The following is a 17,802-nucleotide window of genomic DNA, read 5'->3' as shown; positions in this document are numbered from 1 at the left end:
CTCCCCAAGTGCAATACGGCGCTCAGCCTCCCCGTCCTCCCCGTGCTGTGACCCGCGTGCTTGTGTAGCCGTGTCTCTGACCCCCTGTGCCCACCCGAGTCCTCACCCTTCCCGACAGGCCTCCCTGGGGCAGGGAGCTCAGAGCAATAACCCCGCCCCCAGCCCCGGCCCAGGAGGGGCCCCCTCCCCACCAGCTGCCCACGAACCCCTACAGCCACCTCCAGAGAGTTTACTACAAAAATAAAAGACGAGTGAGAAGTGGGGCGCCCAGTGTGGTGGGTGTGGAGGGGGGAGGGGCTGGGTAAGGGCTGCAGGGGGGCTCCCCTCCCGCCCACCGCGGTGTGTACAGCGGGTTGCCCAGGGAGTTAACTGTTGAAGGAATGGACAGGTGGAGGGGCAGACCCGGGGAGTGGATGTCAGTCTGCAGGGGCCCGGATGCCACACCCAGCCCCGAGCTCACAGGAGTCTCTCCTTAGATAATATATATTAAAAAATAGACCTCCAATTCCGGGTATAAAAACAGAGCAAGGCACTTGGGGGTGGGGGATGGGGGTGGCCCCCACAGGCAATACTGAGACGGCCCGGGAAAAGGGGGTCGCGATGACGCCCCTGGAATGAAGCCCTGAGTCCCCCAAGCGGAAGGTGGGGGGCAGAGAGGGGGAGCGGGAACCCCAGCCGGCCCCTCCCCCTTGTGGCCCCAAGGCGCCGGCTCCCTCTGCTCAGGCCTGGGTGCGAGATGCTACGGCGGCTGCGTGGGGGCAGCCCCTCCTGTCCTCTCCCGCATTCCTGTTCTTGAGAAAGGCCTGTGGGAGGGCGGAGAGGCAGGGTCAGGAGAGGGAGGACCGGAGCGGGGCGCCTCCGTGCCCGCTGCGGCCAGGCCCCCACTCACCTGCCTGGGCGGGGTCCTCAGGTGCAGCCCGGCTGGGGCACGGGGCTCCCCCCGAGCTGAGACAAGACGGGCCGCAGGCGGCACATTTCCTCCTCCAACTCCTGCGGGGCCGGTCGGTGAGCGGGGCCCTCCCCCGCTGGCTCAGCCCCCCCCCCGGGCCCCCACGCACCTCCAGCTGCCGGAGGGTCTCCTCCAGGCTGAGCAGCTTCTCTAGGATGTCCTGGGTCTGCGGCGGGCTCAGGGGGCCACCCTCGGGGACCTCCTCCTCGCGGGGAGGCCCCGCCCCACTGTCTCCCTCCGCGGGACACAGGAGCTGCTTCAGGTTCAGCACTGACGGGGTGGACGGCCGAGTCAGGCACAGGGGGATGGGGACAGGGACGGGGGTGGGGGTGGGGGTGCTGGGCAAGGCGGGGCCCACGGGGACCGGGTCAGGCACCGAGTCAGGCACATGGGGCGGGGTGCCTGGCGAGCCGGGGCCCACAGGATGAGTCAGGCACACGGTGGTGGGGGGACGGGTGTGCAGGGTGAAGGGAACTGAGCCCGAGGCGAGCAGGCTGCGGGAGGGGCTCAGGTGGGCCAGGTGCGTGTTTTGCAGCAGCTGGGCCTGAGCTGGCGCGGGGACACCCCGGAGGGAGGGGCAGGCCCGGGCTACCTTTCTGAAGGGCCGAGGCGGCAAGCTGGCCCTCGGGGCCCGGGCGGCTGAAGGGCAGGAGGTCACCGAGGAGTCTCTCAGTCCGGGCTGGGGGGCACAGCAGGGTGCTCAGCTCGCGCCTCCCCCTCCCCGCCCGGCCCCCACAGGCACCCTGGCCTCACCGGTCTCACCGTCAGGGGGCGGCATCTCTCGGCTGCCGTTGCCGTTCTCAGAGTTGCTGAGCAGGGTCTCTCGGATGCTGGGGGAGGAAGCGCTGGGTGACCCCACGCTCTCGGCCCCAGGAAGGGGCAGGGGCAGGGAGAGAGCTGGAGGCGGGGCGGCGGGGAGGCCAGGAGACAGAGAGAGAGGCCTGGAGCAGCAGACAGACGGGCCGCGCGGGCTGGGCACGCCATGGGCGCACAGGGCTGGGGCGCTGCTCGGATTCGCAGGAGCCGCCCGGCCCCCTCACCTGCTTGGGCTGGGTCGGGACTTCGGGCGAGCAGCAGGGGCAGGGACCTTCAGGGAGCCGGCAGTCTCGGTGATGAGCGCGCACCAGCTGGGGAGACAGGCCAAGCCCCAGGGCCCTCAGAACCCGCGGAGCCTGGCCCGGGGCCTCCCACCACCCTTAGCCCCCGGGAGAGCCCTCACTTCTTCCGCTCTGACACGGTCTGCGCCACCAGCTCGTATATCTGGGCCTCCTGGTCCCAAGTGAAAATGACATAGAAGGCTTTGTGATCTGCAGCGGGAGGGGAGACCGGGCTCAGAGTAGGGTCCCCCAGCGCGCACCCATGGGTCCCCCACGCCCCCTCACAGATCACGCAGCAAATTCCTGGCGGCTCAAGCAGGACGTCCCTTCAGCTGCCCGCCATCCAGCACTCCCACTGGCCCCGGGCAGCTTCTGGGCGTGGCTTCCGCCCCTGCTCCTGCCCAGCTCCCCAAGTGGCAGCACCAGCCCCTGCAGGGTGGCTCTCCCCTCTCCTGCTCTACTTCAGTAAAACCCACACCCGGCCCCGCCCCTCGCCCAGAATAAGCCCTAGCCTGGCCCCGCCCACCCGTCACCAGGAACGCCTCCGGCCCCACCCACCAGGCCCCGCCCCCTCATCTAGACCCCGCCCTCCTGGTTCTCCAGAGGTTCTCCCTTGCTCTGCTCAGCGGACTGCCCTGGGCCAGCCCGGCGCGAGCGCGCTCACCGGTGGCCACCTCGCGGGTCATGGCGGACGTGAGCCGCAGCACGGGCCGCAGCATGGTCTTGCCGTCCGGCGTGGGCGTCAGCGTCCGGCTGTGGGACTTGAGCAGCAGCCGCTCGTCCTGGCGCTGCAGCAGCAGCAGGAGGTCGTCCAGCAGCAGCACGTGCACCTCTGCGGGAGGCCCTGGCCACTCAGCACCGGCCTGCCCTGGCCCGCCCCTGCCCCGCCTCGCCCCGCCCCTGCCCGCACTGCCTCCCCGCTCACCCACAGCCTTGTCCTTCGTCACCCGCCACGTCAACGGCCCTTCATGGATCAGCTTCTTCCGGGTGATGTCCAGGTTCTGGGGCAGGAGGGGGATGGTTGGTGCCAGACAGGAAGGCGGGGACGGGGGTGGGGGGTGGGGTGGCCGTGGGGTCGGCTGTCAGCGGGGTCTTGGTGGGTAGTCCCTGGGAATGAGGTGGGGCTCAGAGCTCCCCGGGTGTTGTGTCACAAGGGCAGGGCAGGGGGCACCCACCTTGAACTCGCTCAGCATGGGGTCGCTGCTCTGCCTCAAGTGCGACAAATCCAGTCGTCGCTGGTAATCCTTGAGCCGCTGGGGCAGGAAGCAAGAGTGTTAGAAACGGGCCAGGCCACGCCCCGGGGCTGACCCACGCGACCTCCAGGCGCTAAGCCCGGGGATCCTGAGGACTGGGCCAACCCCTGAACACACAGCGACCTCGCTTGGGACAAGCCCAGGGCCAGGCCTGACCTCAGGCTGAGGCGGGCTGGCGCCTGCACCCAGGCCCTCGCTCCCCCGCCGGGCTCACCAGCAGGTCCTCCATGTCACGCACGGCTTGGTTGACGTGGTGCAGGATCTCCCGGCAGCACTCGGCCGCCCGCTCCACCTTCTCTCGTTCCGCGGGTTCTTCTGCGGGTGAGGGAGAGGCCAGCCGCCGTGAAGCCCGGCCCTGGGAGCCCCTGGCCGGAGGGCGCGGAGGGCGCGGAGGGAGGAGGGCGCAGAGGGCGCGGAGGGCGCAGAGGGCGCGGAGGGCGCGGAGGCCGGGCGGCCCTGCGGGTACCTGTGTTCTGCCCGATACTCTGCAGCAGCAGCGGGTACTTGGTCAGCCGCTGCATCTCCGTGGGGATCATGTCCTTCAGCTGCAGGCGGCGGCACCGCGGGCGGCTCTCGGCTTCCTGGGGGGAAGCAGTGCTGAGCCGCCCGAGGCTGGGGCTCTCCTGGGCCCTGGGCCCCAGGGGTCCGGACCCCGCCCCTCACCTGCACAAAGGCACAAAATCGGGGCTCCTTTCGCTGCTTGGCTTTGAGCTGCTCTAAGGCAAAGGACTGGCGGCTGCAGAAGCGGGAGGAGATTTTCTGGAACCAGGAGCCCTCCGCACCATCAAACTACGGCGAGATTTGGGTCGGGGAGGCGCGTCAGGTGGGAACGGCAAGGCCAGGGCCTCGCAAGGGGTGGGGATGGTACCCTAGAGTAGGACAGGCCTGGGGGCCGGAGTCCTGGGACTTGGGGGCAGCAGTTCAAGGCCTGGCCCCGGGTCCCTGGCTGGGAGGAGGGGACAGGGTGGGGGTGCGGGGCTGGGCACCCGCACCCGGGCCAGCAACACGTCTCCGATCTCTTCGATGAGGTAGCCACTGTCTTGCCTCCGCTTCATCAGGCGATCCAAGAACAGGGCTGTGAGGGGCAGAGAGGGGAAGCGGGTGCTCTGTCAGGGCTTGGAAGTTTCTGCGCAGGGCCCGGCTGGGAGCAGGTGTCTGGGTACGACCCTGGGGACTGGTGAGCCCGGGCCCCACCCTCAGGCGTTTAGATGGTGTCTGTCCCTGTGGGATGTGAGCTCTGGGGGTCCAGGGCGGTGGCCCCTGTGCTGGACACAGGCTGCTCGTGGTGGGTGCTCGGGGAGAACGTGCCGGGCCCCAGACCCACAGCACCAAGGCCTCGAAGGAGGCAGCCGGCGTGGGCGGAGGGCCACAGCCCTGCACTCACAATGCACCTCGATGAGCTCGTCCAGGCTGGGGAAGATGTTCTGCAGCTCCTCCAGGGGGAAGAAGCCCCCCTCCGCCATGGGCTGGTAGAAGAGGTCGTGCAGTACCCGCAGCATGCGCACGTGGGCTGCCTCCGTCACCAGCAGCTCTGTGGGGCCAGAGCGGGGAGCGTGGCTGGGGAGGGGCCGGAGCGGGTGGGCAGTGCTTCCTCGAAGTTGGCAGGGTATGAACCCTCTGGTGGGGTTGTTTGCCCCCTTAAATAGCCACTGAGGACCCCTCCACCTGCTGCAGCCAGCAAGGGTGGCCAGCGGTCCCCATCTGCCCGTCATGGGGAAGTCCTAGGCAGAGCAGGACGAGCTGGTCACCCTGCCGCCCGCCGCCGTGGTTAGTGTCTAACCGTCCAGCGCTCTGTCTCAATCCCCTCCACGCACAAACACACGTCAGTGGCCTCAGCTCTAGGCACACCCAGAAGCCCTGGCACACACGTTTCTGAGAGAAACTGCCACGCTGTCCGGTGTGGCAGCCCCTGGCCACACGCGCCTCTTCCCGTGTGAATTAACTGAAATGGAGTGCGATCCAGAAATCCAGTTCCCAGCTGCATCTCCACATTCCACGTGTTCACAGCTGCAGGTGGCTGGACATTTCTATCATTCCAGAAAGTTCCATCAGAGGGGGTCGTTTAGGATTTTATCGTGTCCTCCCAAGGAAGTGTGGTCCCAAAAGTAGTCACCCAGGGCCCTAAAATTTCTGAATGAGTGCCTTTTTGACTGTTAAGCAACCTGTAGGTCAACTCGCAAAGGAGCTCTGTGTGTAGAGGGGGCGGGGCTTTCAGGTTCTACCACCCAGTTCCTTTCCATTAGGAAGCGGAAAGAAAAAAAAATCAAGACAAAACCACGCACCACCGAGCCTGCCCCGGAGCCAGCCTGGCTGGGAGTGATCGTCTTCCCAGCTTCTCCCAGTGGGCGGGCTCTCCTGCTCTGAGACTGAGTCCAGGCTAACAGCAGCCCCTCCCTCTGCACGGCACCACACTAGACGCTGCACAGCCCTCAGGTGGGAGCTACGAGCGTCCGCCTCTCACACACACAAGCAAACACGGCGGCAGGTGCAGCGTGACCTGAGGGCACCTCACAAAGTCCGTGGAAGATGGGGTGGGCTGCTGCTTGGAACGCGTGCATCCCACACTGGGGCGCCCAGGTTCAAGCCCCGACTCTGCTTCTGATGCAACCTTGGGTGGCAGCCGATGGGAAACCCAGATGGAGTTCTTGGCTCCTGGCTGCAGCCTGGCCCACCCAGTTGTTTGTGGGTTTTTAGGGAGTGATCCAGGGATGGCTCATCTCCCTGCCTGCATTTACCTTTCAAGTTAAATAAATAAAATTTTAAAGAAAAAGGCTTATGGAAAATGGAATTAAAACATGCTTATTTTGTGGGCTGGCATTGTGGCACATCAGGTTTAGCTGCTGTCCGTGACACTGGTATTCCCATATGAGCAGCAGTTTGAGTCCTGGCTGCTCCACTTCTGATCCAGCTCCCTGCTAATGTGCCTGGGAAAGCAGTGGGGGATGGCCCAAGAGCTTAGGACCCCGCCACCCACTTGGGAGACCCGGATGGAGTTCCAGGCTCCTGGCTTTCAGCCTGGCCCAGACCCTGGCTGTTGCGACCATCTGGGGAGTGAACCAGCAGATGAAAGGTCTCTGTCTCTCCCTCCCTCTAACTCTGCCTTTCAAATAAATAAATACATTTCTAAAAAAAAAAAAAAAAAAGATGCCTGTTTTGGTACAAAAACTTTTGTCCATGCATATGAGGGACCTTCAAAAATTCATGGAAAACACAGGAGCCCAAGGACTTGGGCCATCTTCTACTGCTTTCCCAGGCCATCAGCAGAGAGCTGGATCGGAAGTGGAGCAGCCGGGACTCGAACTGGCGCCCATATGGGATGCTGGCACTGCAGACGGCGGCTTTACCTGCTATGCCACAGCACTGGCCCTGAGAAGCTTATCTTTTAATTCCACTTTCCCGCGGAACTTCTTGAAGTCCCCTCGCACACCACTTCCCTCCCTCCCGTCGGCACCGTCTGTACTGCACACAGGTTTCTGGAGAGGCCACTGTGCCAGCGCCACGCACACCCAGCAGCGGCAGGGCTGTGGTTCACAGGAGCAGCAGTCCTCTGGGACCCGGCGGCTGCCACCAAGGTGAACGCCCCCTGCACCCGTCTGCCTCTGCCGCCATGGTGGGGGGCAGGGTGCACTCACCGCTGATGACCTCCTGCCGCTTCACCTGGCTCTTGGGCAGGCTGTGCAGGGTGTCTAGGGGCACGAGCTCGCGCCAGCCAGGGGGCTCCTCCGGTTCCAGCTCCAGGCCTGAGCGCCCCGGCTCGCCCTCATCTCCAGGCTCGGGGCTGTGGACAGAGGCCCTGTTAGAAGCCCCGCTCAGGGCATCCAGCGGGAGCCTTCAACTCCTCGGTATCCCCCCACCCTGTGGCCCTGGCCTCCGACGTGCCCAGGGCGGCTCCCCTCCCAAGGCCTTGGCTGCGGCTGCCTCGGGGGCCTCAGCGTCTGACCGCCGTTTCTCTGAGTCCAGCACAAACTCCCGCCCCCTCCCACTCCGGCTCTCCAGCGGCCTCGGTGGACGGACGGGGAAGTGACGTACGTGGCTCGTCGGGCAGGGCCAAGCACGGCCGTGGCAGAGCTGGGGTCCATGTCCACGTCGCTCCGGGAACGGCCCCCACCCCGGCCCTTAGCCCCGAGGCTGCCCCGGGAAGGCCGGCGGCGGTCACTCACCCGCAGGCTCTCCGAGCGCCCCAGACGCCCTGATAGCCTGGACCCCAAGGCCAAGGACAGAGTCAGGCAGAGGCCAGGACAAAAAGAGACCAGGACAGGGACAGACAGACGGAGAGACCAGGACAGGGACGGGGACGGACGGGGAGAGACCAGGACAGGGACGCGAGTGGGGAGAGACCAGGACAGGGACAGGGATGGGGAGAGACCAGGACAGGGACAGGGACGGACGGGGAGACCAGGACAGGGACAGGGACGGACGGGGAGAGACCAGGACAGGGACAGGGACAGACGGGGAGAGACCAGGACAGGGAGAGACTGGGACAGGGACAGACTGGGACAGGGACGGGGATGGGGAGAGACCAGGACAGGGACAGGGACGGGGAGAGACCAGGACAGGGAGAGACCAGGACAGGGAGAGACCAGGACAGGGACGGGAGTGGGGAGAGACCAGGACAGGGACAGGGACGGACGGGGAGAGACCAGGACAGGGACGGGGACAGATGGGGAGAGACCAGGACAGGGACAGGGACGGGAGTGGGGAGAGACCAAGACAGGGAAAGACCAGGACAGGGACAGACTGGGACAGGGACGGGGAACGGGGAGAGACCAGGACAGGGACGGACGGGGAGACCAGGACAGGGACGGGGACGGGGACAGACGGGGAGAGACCGGGACAGGGAGAGACCAGGACAGGGACAGACTGGGACAGGGACGGACGGGGAGAGACCAGGACAGGGACAGACTGGGACAGGGACGGGGAACGGGGAGAGACCAGGACAGGGACGGACGGGGAGACCAGGACAGGGACAGGGACGGGGACAGACGGGGAGAGACCGGGACAGGGAGAGACCAGGACAGGAACAGACTGGGACAGGGACGGACGGGGAGAGACCAGGACAGGGACAGGGACGGGAGTGGGGAGAGACCAGGACAGGGATGGGGAAGGGGAGCCAAGACAGGGACAGGGACGGATGGGGAGAGACCAGGACAGGGACAGGGGTGGGGAGAGACCAGGACAGGGACAGGGACGGGGACAGACGGGGAGAGACCGGGACAGGGAGAGACCAGGACAGGAACAGACTGGGACAGGGACGGACGGGGAGAGACCAGGACAGGGACAGGGACGGGAGTGGGGAGAGACCAGGACAGGGATGGGGAAGGGGAGCCAAGACAGGGACAGGGACGGATGGGGAGAGACCAGGACAGGGACAGGGGTGGGGAGAGACCAGGACAGGGACAGGGACGGACGGGGAGAGACCAGGACAGGGACAGGGGTGGGGAGAGACAGGGACAGGGACGGGGGTGGGAAGAGATCGGGACAGGGACAGGGACCGGGGTGGGGAGAGACAGGGACAGGGAGAGACTAGGACGGGGACGGGGCGAGACCAGGACAGGGATTAAACATGCAACAGGAGACAGAGGAGTTGCAAAGACTACTGGGATTTTGGGGGTGCTGGGGTGATAGGGCCAGGAAGGAAACTCCAACTTGGCTGGGGGAGGGGAGGGCACCCGGGGGAGCATGGGTCTGGCCCCTCCCCCACTGAGGCAGGGCAGGGGCAGGGGATAGGGAGGGCAGGGTTTCCATACTTAGCTCTTCAACTGGGAGGGAGCTGTCCCTACCCACCCCTCATGGGAGGGATGAAGGGGAGGGGTGGCCATGGGGAGAGGGGAGGGGCTGGGAGAAGTGGGGGAGGGGCTAGCCCTCCCCCCACCCAGAGCCCAGGCACCCACCTCTTCCACCTTCTGGGGAGAGAGGGGCACAGGGTCAGCAATGGGCCTGGGAGGAGCCCATCCCACCTCCCCACACCCACCAAGGGGTCCCCAAAAGCAGCAGCACAAGGACGGGCAGGGGGCAGAGCCCCCCCACAGTGAGGGGGACAGGGCCCCCGGGCGTGGAGCGTGGGGCACTGGGGAGGAGGGCACCGGGACCAGGAGCAGAGCAAGGCTGCAGGGCCAGGGGCTTAGGAGGGAGAGAAGGGAAGGAAACGGAATGGGGCTCGGGCAAGAGGAGGGAGAGGCAGGCAGGGAGGGGAGGGAGGCGATTGGGAGGGAGAAGGGGGAGACAGGAGCTGGCAGTGAGGAAGAGGAGGAGGAAGAGGAGGAGGAGATGGCTAGGGGCAGGCAGGGAGGGAGAGAACCTGGACAGAGGGGAGGGGCAGGGAGGGGTGGAACTGGGAGAGGGGGGAGACAGGAGCTGGCAGCAAGGAGGAGGAGAGGAGGAAGAAGAGATGGCTAGGGCAGGCAGGGAGGGGGGGAACTGGGAGGGAAAGTGGGGAGACAGGAGCTGGCAGCGAGGAGGAGAGGAGGAGAGGAGGAGGAGGCGGCTAGGGGCAGGCAGGCGCAGATGCCAGCGGCAATGCCCACGCACCCTCCCCAGCCCCAAATAAGCCCTCCCGGCCCCTGGCCCAGGCACCTCTCCGTGTCAGCACCCTCCTCCGTGCTGTCCAGGGGCGCTGGGGGCTCCAGGCTCATTGGGCCCTGGGGGGGAGGGTCCCCCACCTCCAGGGGGCTGTCAGCACCTGCAGGGGTGGAGAAAGGGGAGCGAGGGCTGGTCTCCACCCTGCCCCACCCCTGCAGGCTTCAAGTGGCCCCTTTCGTGGAGTGGGGGAGGGGAAAGACACACAGTCTGAGCAGGTGCCCTGGGCAGCTCCGTTCCTCAGGTAAGACCTTCCTGAGCGTGGGTGTGGGCAGCTGAGACGCCCCCCCACCAGGCTGCAGCCCCCTGTGGAGTGGAGAGGCCGGGAGGCCCGAGGAAAGCATCGAGGGGCAGGAGGTGAGAGAGCAGCAGGGCTGGGAGCTGAAGTCAGGCCCAGCCACGCGCTGTCTGAGCGCCCAGGGCTGAGGGCTGCACAACCCTAAGGAGCTGAGGGTGGGGCGCTGGGGGCTCCCGGCTAGGAGGGCCCAGAGACACTGCTCGGGGGCTCTGGGAATGGAGCCACACGGCTGGCCAGGAGGGGGCGCTGGCACCCAGAGGGAGGGAGGTCTGAGGCAGCTGTGGCCTGGCTGGGAGGCGCTTCCTGCCCTGGCCCCGGGAACTCACCAGGCTCCCGGTCTGGGCTGTCCCCAGAAAGCGGGTGCAGAGAGATTCCGGGGGCGTCCTGCCCAGAAGCCCCGGCGCTGCGGTCCCGGGAGGGCACCCCCAGGCCCCCCTTCCGCTCTGTAGGGCCTGGCTTCTCACCTGGGGAGACAGCAGAGGGAGGCGGGGTAATGACGCGAGCAGCCCAAGCACAGCCCCGGGGACCCCTGCCCCGATCAGGAGGCCCTCTGCCTCCCTCCAGGCCCCGCCCCCGGACGCCGGCTTTACCGTCAACCTCGCCTTTGAGGTGCCGCAGGTCCGCAGCTGAAACGAGAGAGCAGAGCGGGTGGTGAGGTGGGGCGGCCGCGGAGGGCGGGCTGGGGGCGGGGCCGGGGCCCCTCACCCTGGGGCTCGCCCCGGTTCCAGCGGGCGGCGTCCAGGATGCTGCTCAGCCCTTTCTTGGTCTTCGGGGGCTCGTCGGACCGCCGGTTCCCCATCATCTGCAGGAAGACGGGGGAGGGGCGCCCGCCTTTGTGAGAAGCCAGCAGAGCGGATTTCCACCGCGGCGGGCGCGGGGTCCCCTGGAGAAGGGGCCGGGCCTGGGGGCTGCGGGAAGCACCTTTTTCCGGAAGAAGTTCCTCCCGGACTTCTTGTCCCCGCTCTTGGTCCGCACCCCAAGATGGCGCATGTACAGGCTGATGGCGCTGACCACCGCAGCGCTGCGGGAGGGGACAGTGAGGGCCCCGGACCGCGGAGCTCGGGCCTGGCATCCCCCCCCCCCCACAACCACTTCCTGTGAGTCTGAGGGAAGAGGAGGGTGCAGTAGGGCAGGGATGTGGCCCGGTGCCCCGGCCCCAGCCCCTCCGTCCCTCAGACCCAGGCTCCAAAGCCGTCACTGTGGTCCTCACCAGCGCTCCTCATCCACAGAGATGGTGTGCCTGCCGGGACGAGAAGGGAGTTGGAGTTGGAGCCGACCTCCTGAGCCCGGGGCCCTGCACCCAGTCTCCAGGCCGCCGGCCCCGGGGCGACACGGGGGCAACTGAGGGAGGAGGCTCTCTGTCGGCAGGACAGCGGCTGCAAGGACATGTCTGGACCAGGGATAAGACCTGGCAAAGGCAAGGGACCCCCAAAGCTGGGGCAGAGGGAGGAAGGAGTTAGAATCCCAGGGCTGGGGACAGGGGCTAAGACAGGAAGCCTGACGCAGCCTGGGGATGGCGGGGGTGCCCTGGTGGTGGAGGGGCGGAGGCCCCCGTCGCTGGCCACTCACTGCATCTCCTCCAGGTGGGCCAGCAGCCGCTCGGCCACATGCCGCTCGCGGGCCACGTAGCTGGCGCGGTCCCGTCCCCCCCAGGCCTCCAGCTGGGCCAGCTCCTGCTCCCAGGGCGTCATGCCCATGAGGCGCTTGGAGCGGAAGTCCTCCAGCTGCCGGCCCACGGCGGCCTGCTGGCTCTGCACCACCTCCTGCACGAAGCGCCGCTGGACGTCCTCGGCGATGAGGTCGGGCCGCGTGCGATCTGCAGGGACAGCGCGGCGGGGCTGGGGCCTGCGGCTGGGACCCCAGGGCCCACCCGCCTCGGGGCCCTACAGCCTCCCGAGGCCCGGTCCCTGCTAGGCCCGGTCCCTTACCCGGGGAGTCCCCTCTTCTTTCTTACCCAGTTCAAAGGCCACGCTGGGGGGGACCTGCACCCGCAGAACCTGCTCGGGAGACAGTGCAGTGAGGAGGGGGCGGCCAGGAGGGAGGGCTGGGGAGGGCCTGGAGGCAGCGACCCCTCGCGGGAAGAGGTCAGCAGGGGACAGCGGTTCTTGGGGTGCGCGGGACACTCGAGGTTGCCTCTCACCGCGGTCTTATCCAGGAAGCTGTGACAGAAGTCCAGGAACGCCTTCTTGGCCTCTTTGGGGCCCAGTGAGCCCAGCATGTCCGCGTGCAGGCAGCAGAGCTGGGGGAGACACAGGGCGGCACGCCCAGACCTGCCGACTCTGCAAAGCTGTCCTCCCCTGACTGCAGGGCTCAAACACCACCTCCTCCAGGAAGCACTCTCGGATCTCCACCCCCAGCCCTGGCCTCCGCACGGCCTCTCCAGGGCCACCACGCGTCTCATTTTCTATCCCATGATGCAGTTCTTTGTGCTTCTGAATCCTCAGCGTAGCCACGACCCCCTCAGCCTGTTCGGTGGTGGGGACCCCCACTGGCCCCAGGAAGTGGCACAGTGAGGATTTGCGTCTGGGCAGCCGTTCCCTGCCCAGTGTGCTCGCCCTGCCCCGTCGCCTCTCCCTGCCCAGTGCCCTCTCCCCGCCTCGTTGCCTCTCAATGCCCAGTGGCCTCTCCCTGCCCCAGTCCGGAGCCTAGGAACCTGAGACAGGGTCTGCAGGTGGGGCCGAGGGGCGGTGCTGCCTCCTGTGTCCAGCGCACGGCAAGGCCTGGTGCACGAGCTTGGGCGGGAGTGGACCCTCTCCTGAGCGGCCGTGCAGCGGGGACCCCCATGTGTGCCGGCTCCTGGGGCACTCTCGCCTGGCCAGTGGCTGAGGACTCCCCGCGAGGCTTTCTCCACGGATCTACAGCCACTCTCCCCTCCCCCAGCGCAGCCAAACTGCAAGAGGCCCGGGCAAGCAGCCCAGGGGCCCGCACCGTGTCTCCACCACTCCCTGAGCTGAGCTGAGGGAACCACACGAGGGTAAATCTCAGACCGCACGGAGCCGCCTCTGCCGCAGCGGACAGACTACTGCCTGCACTGCCCGAGCTCTGGGTCAAGCCCTCCTGTTCCACTTCTGATCCAGCTCCCTGCTAAGGCGCCCGGGGAATCAGCGGAAGACGGCCCGAGTGCTTGGGCCCCTGCCGCCCACGTGGGAGGCCTGGGTGAAGCTCACAGCTCCTGGATTTGGCCTGCCCCAGCCCCGAAGTGAATAAACAGACAGAACAGCGGCTCCCGGCTTCCCCCGCCGGCCCAGGGGGCTGCATGGGGTGGGTTTCTTGCTTGTGCCTCGGGGCTGCCGACGGCCTTCTCCCAGGCTCCAACCCTGACCTATGGACGGAGGACGGGATCCTCTCCAGAGTGCATGGGGAGGGCACTGTCACTGATGGTGACGCCGCGAGCAAGGGAACGGGATGTAGTCCCTGCAAAGCCCCAGGGACCCCCCCCCCAAGCACCGCCCACCGAGGTTCACGCGGGCGGGTGGGCGCCTGTGTGGGTCTCTGGCTGTGAGCCGCCCGCCCACCTCGCTCCCCGAGCGCGCCCTCACCATGGGTCCCGGCTCGAACTGCAGGGCCACGTGCTGCAGCAGCGCCATCAGGTGGGCGGGGCGCTGCTTCACCTGCTCCAGGCTCTGGAACTGGCTACTCTGCTCCTCCGCGTTCTGGAGATGAGCACAGTGGGGGGCTGCGCTGTACCCACCCCTCCCGACACCTCCCGCTGCATCCAAGCTGGGAGGTGGGCAGCAGAAGGCGTGGGTTTCGTGTGGCACAGGTAGGTGACGAGGACAGGAAGCAGGAGGGACAGGTGGGGGGGGCAGGGACAGGAGCTGTGGTGGGGTCCCTGAGGATGGGGTGGGGAGGTACCAGGAAGAGGTGGGCAGCAGGAGGCGGGGACAGGAGCTCCGCGCCCGCTTCCCACGGCCCGCTCACCATCTCCAGGTCGTTCTCAAAGTCCTCATCCTCGGCGCCGATGATGCTGACGGGCGCCAGGCCAGGCCGGGGCGGCCCCGGGGCCTGTGCGAGACCGGGGACGGGCTCAGCCCCCGCTGCTCCCCACCTGGTGGCCCCAGGCCCCTCACCCCCGGGCTGCCCACTCACCGCCCCGCGGGCGACCTCCTCCAGCTCCATGGGCTCCGCAGGCTGGGGGAAGAGGCGGGGGAGGCGCGGGCGGGCACTCGGTCACTCGGGATCCCTGTCCAGGTGCGAAGGTGAGTAAACAGCCCGCCCCAGCCTGGCCTCCGCGGCTCAATGGGGCCTCTGTGCGGCCACAAAGAGCCCTTCAGAGGCCAGCCGGGGCGGGCGGGGCCCAGACCTCTGGGTCAGAGGGACCAGGGGGCGGGAGGCTGGCTCCAGAGGGCAAGTGCAGGTCGGGAGGGGAGAGCAGGGGTGCGGGGGGCTCTCCCCCTCTTCTGCGACAGCCCTGGTCAGGATGTTGCTCCGAACCCACCGGCCCCACTTCCTGTCACAGGAAGTCACAATGGCAAACCCCCAACCCCCACCACGGAAGAAACGAAACCAGACCCCCCCGCCCTCGGGGAGCCCCCCACCCAGAGGCCCTCCTTCCCCTCAGGAAGCTCCTGTGTTCCCCGGCCAAGGGGCCGTGTGTGCCCAGGCTGCACCTGTCCCCTGCCCAGGTCCTCTTCCGGCCGTCGGTCGCCCCTCCCCTGGCCTCCGGCTCCCCCTCCTCGGCTCCCCCTCCTTGGGTGGTCTTCCCCACATCCCCTTCCAGTCTCCGCTGCCCCAAACCCTCCCACCTCCGCCCCCGGGTTAGTCAGGGGTGAGGTGGACCCGGGGGCGGCTCCCTACGGCCCAGAGTTATTTATAACCCGGGACCCGCCCTTCTCCCTCTTCCTGGGCCTCCTCCCTCCCTCGCCCACGGCAGCTGTGATCTGGACTGGGCTCATGGGACAAGGATGCTTTCTGGGGTGCCCCGGGGGTCCACCTGAGCAAGCATCGTCTCCAGCCCTTCCCGAAAAGGGTATCTGTCCACCGAAGGCGTGGGTGGTTCGGGACTGAGCACTGAACGCCCAGGTCAGGTTGCCCCGCAAGGCAGGAGAAGCAGAGTCATTATTTTTTTAAGGAGAGCTGAGCTCACCAGCACCGCCGGAAGTGCTTCTGGGGACGAAGTCCCTGAACCCGCCCGCCCGTCTGCCTCCCGCACGGTAGGGAACCTGCGGCATCCGGGCTGGGAGACGGGACCACGGGCGTGGAGGGTCCACGCTCAACCTCAGCCCAGTGAGGGCAGGGAGCCCCCCCACTCCCCGAGGTAAGCACTCAGACAACAGGACAACAGTGTGAACGGTAGCTGACACCTGGGGGCAGCGATGCAGGGCCGGCCACCCCACCCTCTGCACCCAAAACCCTGAGACCCGCCAGGTCTTCCCAGATGCCAGCAAAGCCGCGGGTGCGGGGGGTGCGGGGGTGCGGCCGCTGTGGCCTGGGCAGGTCCAGTGTGTGCCGTGCGGGACGCGGGAGGGGAGGGGGTCCAGGAGGGCGAAGCTGTCCGAGGACGGAGGGGTCCACAGACGACCCGCAAGGCCTGTGGTCCAGCAGAGGGAGCCCTGGGTGCAGCGCCGCGGGGGCACCCAGCAGTCAGGGCACCTGGCCGGAGCTCAGGGTGCGACAGGCGTGGAGCGGACGACCCCAGGCCCCCGGGAACCGGGGCGGGCCGTAAAGGAGCTAAAAGGAGCCCTTGGAAACTTCAAGTCCGTTCCCTCTGCCACTCGGTAAGGGACCCGAGGGTCCTGCAGGGAAAGCCCCCGGAGGCTTCAAAGGGGCGCAGAATTGTACAGGACTCGAGGTGGGTGCCGGGATGTAGTGTATACGCCCCCTACTCAAGGGGATGCTATGGCCAAGAGGACCCCGTCTGTAAGAAGGGGTCTCAGGGAAGGGGCGCGAGCGCAGGAGACCCTGAGACCTACAGGGGCCGCGGCGGGTCCACACAAGCCCCAGAGCATCCATGGGACGTGGCGGGGCTACACGGGCCTTAAATCCTACAGGGGACGTGGCGGTGTGCACGGCCCGGGATGCTGGACGGACCCGCAAAATCAGGGTGCGACGCCCGCCGGGGACCGCGAGTCCCTCACCTGCTCCGGGTGGGAAGAGAAGCCCCCGCGGCCGCCGGGACCGAAGCCTCCGCGCGCTGGCTCCGGGATGCCCCCACCCCCGCCGCCGAGTCGCTCTAGCCGCCCCCGAGGCGGCCTGCGCGCCCAGCTCCACTCCTCCCGCCGGCCGCTCTAGCCAGGCTCCTGCCGCGGCGACTCTACTCCTCCTGCAGGCCGCTCTAGCTCTCCGCCGCGCCACGCTGGCCGCACAGGGCCGCTCTGGCCTGCCTTGGAGGGCCGGCGCTTCCGTATCTCCACTGTCCCGTCACTCCGCCGGGCCCCGCCCCCGCCCCGCCCCGCCCCCCACCCGGAGGCGCGGAGGCTTCCAACTCCGCGGTGCAGCTGGACGCGGGACCTGAGCGGCCCCGGCCCGGAATCCCGGAGCCGGGGACCGGCCGAGGCCCCGCGACGCCCCCTCTCCCTGACAGGCGGGGTGACTTCCCACGAGCAGCCTCAGTCTTCCCTTCTGCACAATGGGCGAGCTCTCCGGCTCCCTGCCCTGCACTTATCTCCCAGGGGATAATGCATGATCCGGAAACCAGCTTCCCAAACGCGCCGTGCGGCTCTCAGCTCCACAGCGGCCCACGCCGTGTTTTCCTTTACGAGTGGCTCCGAAGCACGCGGGGTTTTCCACGGGCCACCTCCACACGGCCTCTCGCTGGGCTCCTGGGCCTCAGTTTCCCCACCCGCACCCCAGGGCTGACCGCGCGTCCTCCGCCGAGCCGTGGGGAGGCCCGGGACCCGGCCTCGCGCGGCCGCCACCCGCCGGCGGGCGCTCGGCGAGCGAGGCTCTCTCCCTCGGCCCCCTTTCCCAGACGGGAACACTGAGGCGCGGGGCCGGGGTCGGTACCTGAGTCGGCGGCGGCGCCCGAGGTCGGCCTCGGCGGTCCGGGGCCTGCGTCCCGGCTCCCGCTTCCTGGCTCCGGCGGGGCAGGAAGTCGGCGCGTTTTTTCCGGAGCCCCCGCCCCGCCGCCCCTCCCCGCTTCCTGCCCGCGCCCCGCGCCCGCTCGGCACCTCCGCTTCCTTCCCCTTCTCGCCGGCCGCCCCACCTACCCGGCCCCGGCCCGGCCCGGCCCCACCTACCCGGCCCCGGCCCGGCCCGGCCCGGCCCCACCTACCCGGCCCCGGCCCCGGCCCCCGGCCCCCGCCCCCTCCCCACTTACCCGGCCCCGGCCCCCTCCCCACTTACCCGGCCCCCTCCCCCCTTACCCGGCCCCGGCCCGCCCCGGCCCCCTCCCCACTTACCCGGCCCCGGATCCCGGACCCCGCCCCGCCCCACCTGCCCCGGCCCCCGCCCCGCCCCGGCCCCACCTACCCGGCCCCGGCCCGAACCGGGCCCCCGCCCCGGCCCCACCTACCCGGCCCGGCCCCGGACCCCGGCCCCCGCCCCGGCCCCCTCCCCACTTACCCGGCCCCGGCCCGCCCCGGCCCCCTCCCCACTTACCCGGCCCCGGCCCGGCCCCCCCGCCCCGCCCCGGCCCCACCTACCCGGCCCCGGCCCGAACCGGGCCTCGGACCCCGGCCCCCCTCCCCG

General features: G+C 68.4%; 1 protein-coding gene across 7 annotated transcripts; it reads right to left on the bottom strand.

Annotated features, from left to right (window-relative positions):
• Nucleotides 1–467: 467 nt before the first annotated feature.
• On the bottom strand, nt 468–17,258 carry ARHGEF1 (Rho guanine nucleotide exchange factor 1). 7 transcript variants are annotated; one of them, XM_051836507.3, is made up of 30 exons: nt 17,119–17,258; nt 14,263–14,356; nt 14,095–14,178; nt 13,713–13,826; nt 12,314–12,412; nt 12,128–12,170; nt 11,743–11,989; nt 11,384–11,413; nt 11,095–11,194; nt 10,879–10,975; nt 10,764–10,799; nt 10,500–10,637; nt 9,873–9,978; nt 7,329–7,496; nt 6,932–7,077; nt 4,684–4,830; nt 4,292–4,374; nt 3,963–4,088; nt 3,766–3,880; nt 3,514–3,614; nt 3,222–3,299; nt 2,972–3,047; nt 2,711–2,878; nt 2,169–2,256; nt 1,990–2,076; nt 1,703–1,779; nt 1,542–1,628; nt 1,059–1,219; nt 890–990; nt 468–803 (listed from the first exon to the last, which is right to left on the bottom strand). In XM_051836507.3, the coding sequence occupies exons 2-29, from the start codon at nt 14,290–14,292 to the stop codon at nt 907–909; spliced, it is 2,916 nt and encodes a 971-aa protein (XP_051692467.2). In that variant the 5' UTR covers nt 14,293–14,356; nt 17,119–17,258; the 3' UTR covers nt 468–803; nt 890–906. The 7 variants fall into 7 exon arrangements, with proteins under 7 accessions (XP_051692467.2, XP_051692469.2, XP_051692468.2 ...); XM_051836509.3 differs by having other exon boundaries at nt 1,712–1,779; XM_051836508.3 differs by lacking the exon at nt 17,119–17,258 and adding an exon at nt 16,251–16,390.
• Between the last annotated feature and the right edge of the window lie 544 nt (nt 17,259–17,802).

This window comes from Oryctolagus cuniculus, chromosome 18, assembly GCF_051225735.1.
Source record: "Oryctolagus cuniculus isolate XC-2025 breed Fujian yellow rabbit chromosome 18, ASM5122573v1, whole genome shotgun sequence".
Classification (NCBI taxonomy): Eukaryota; Metazoa; Chordata; class Mammalia; order Lagomorpha; family Leporidae; genus Oryctolagus; species Oryctolagus cuniculus.
This window is presented reverse-complemented; position numbering and strand designations above follow the sequence as displayed.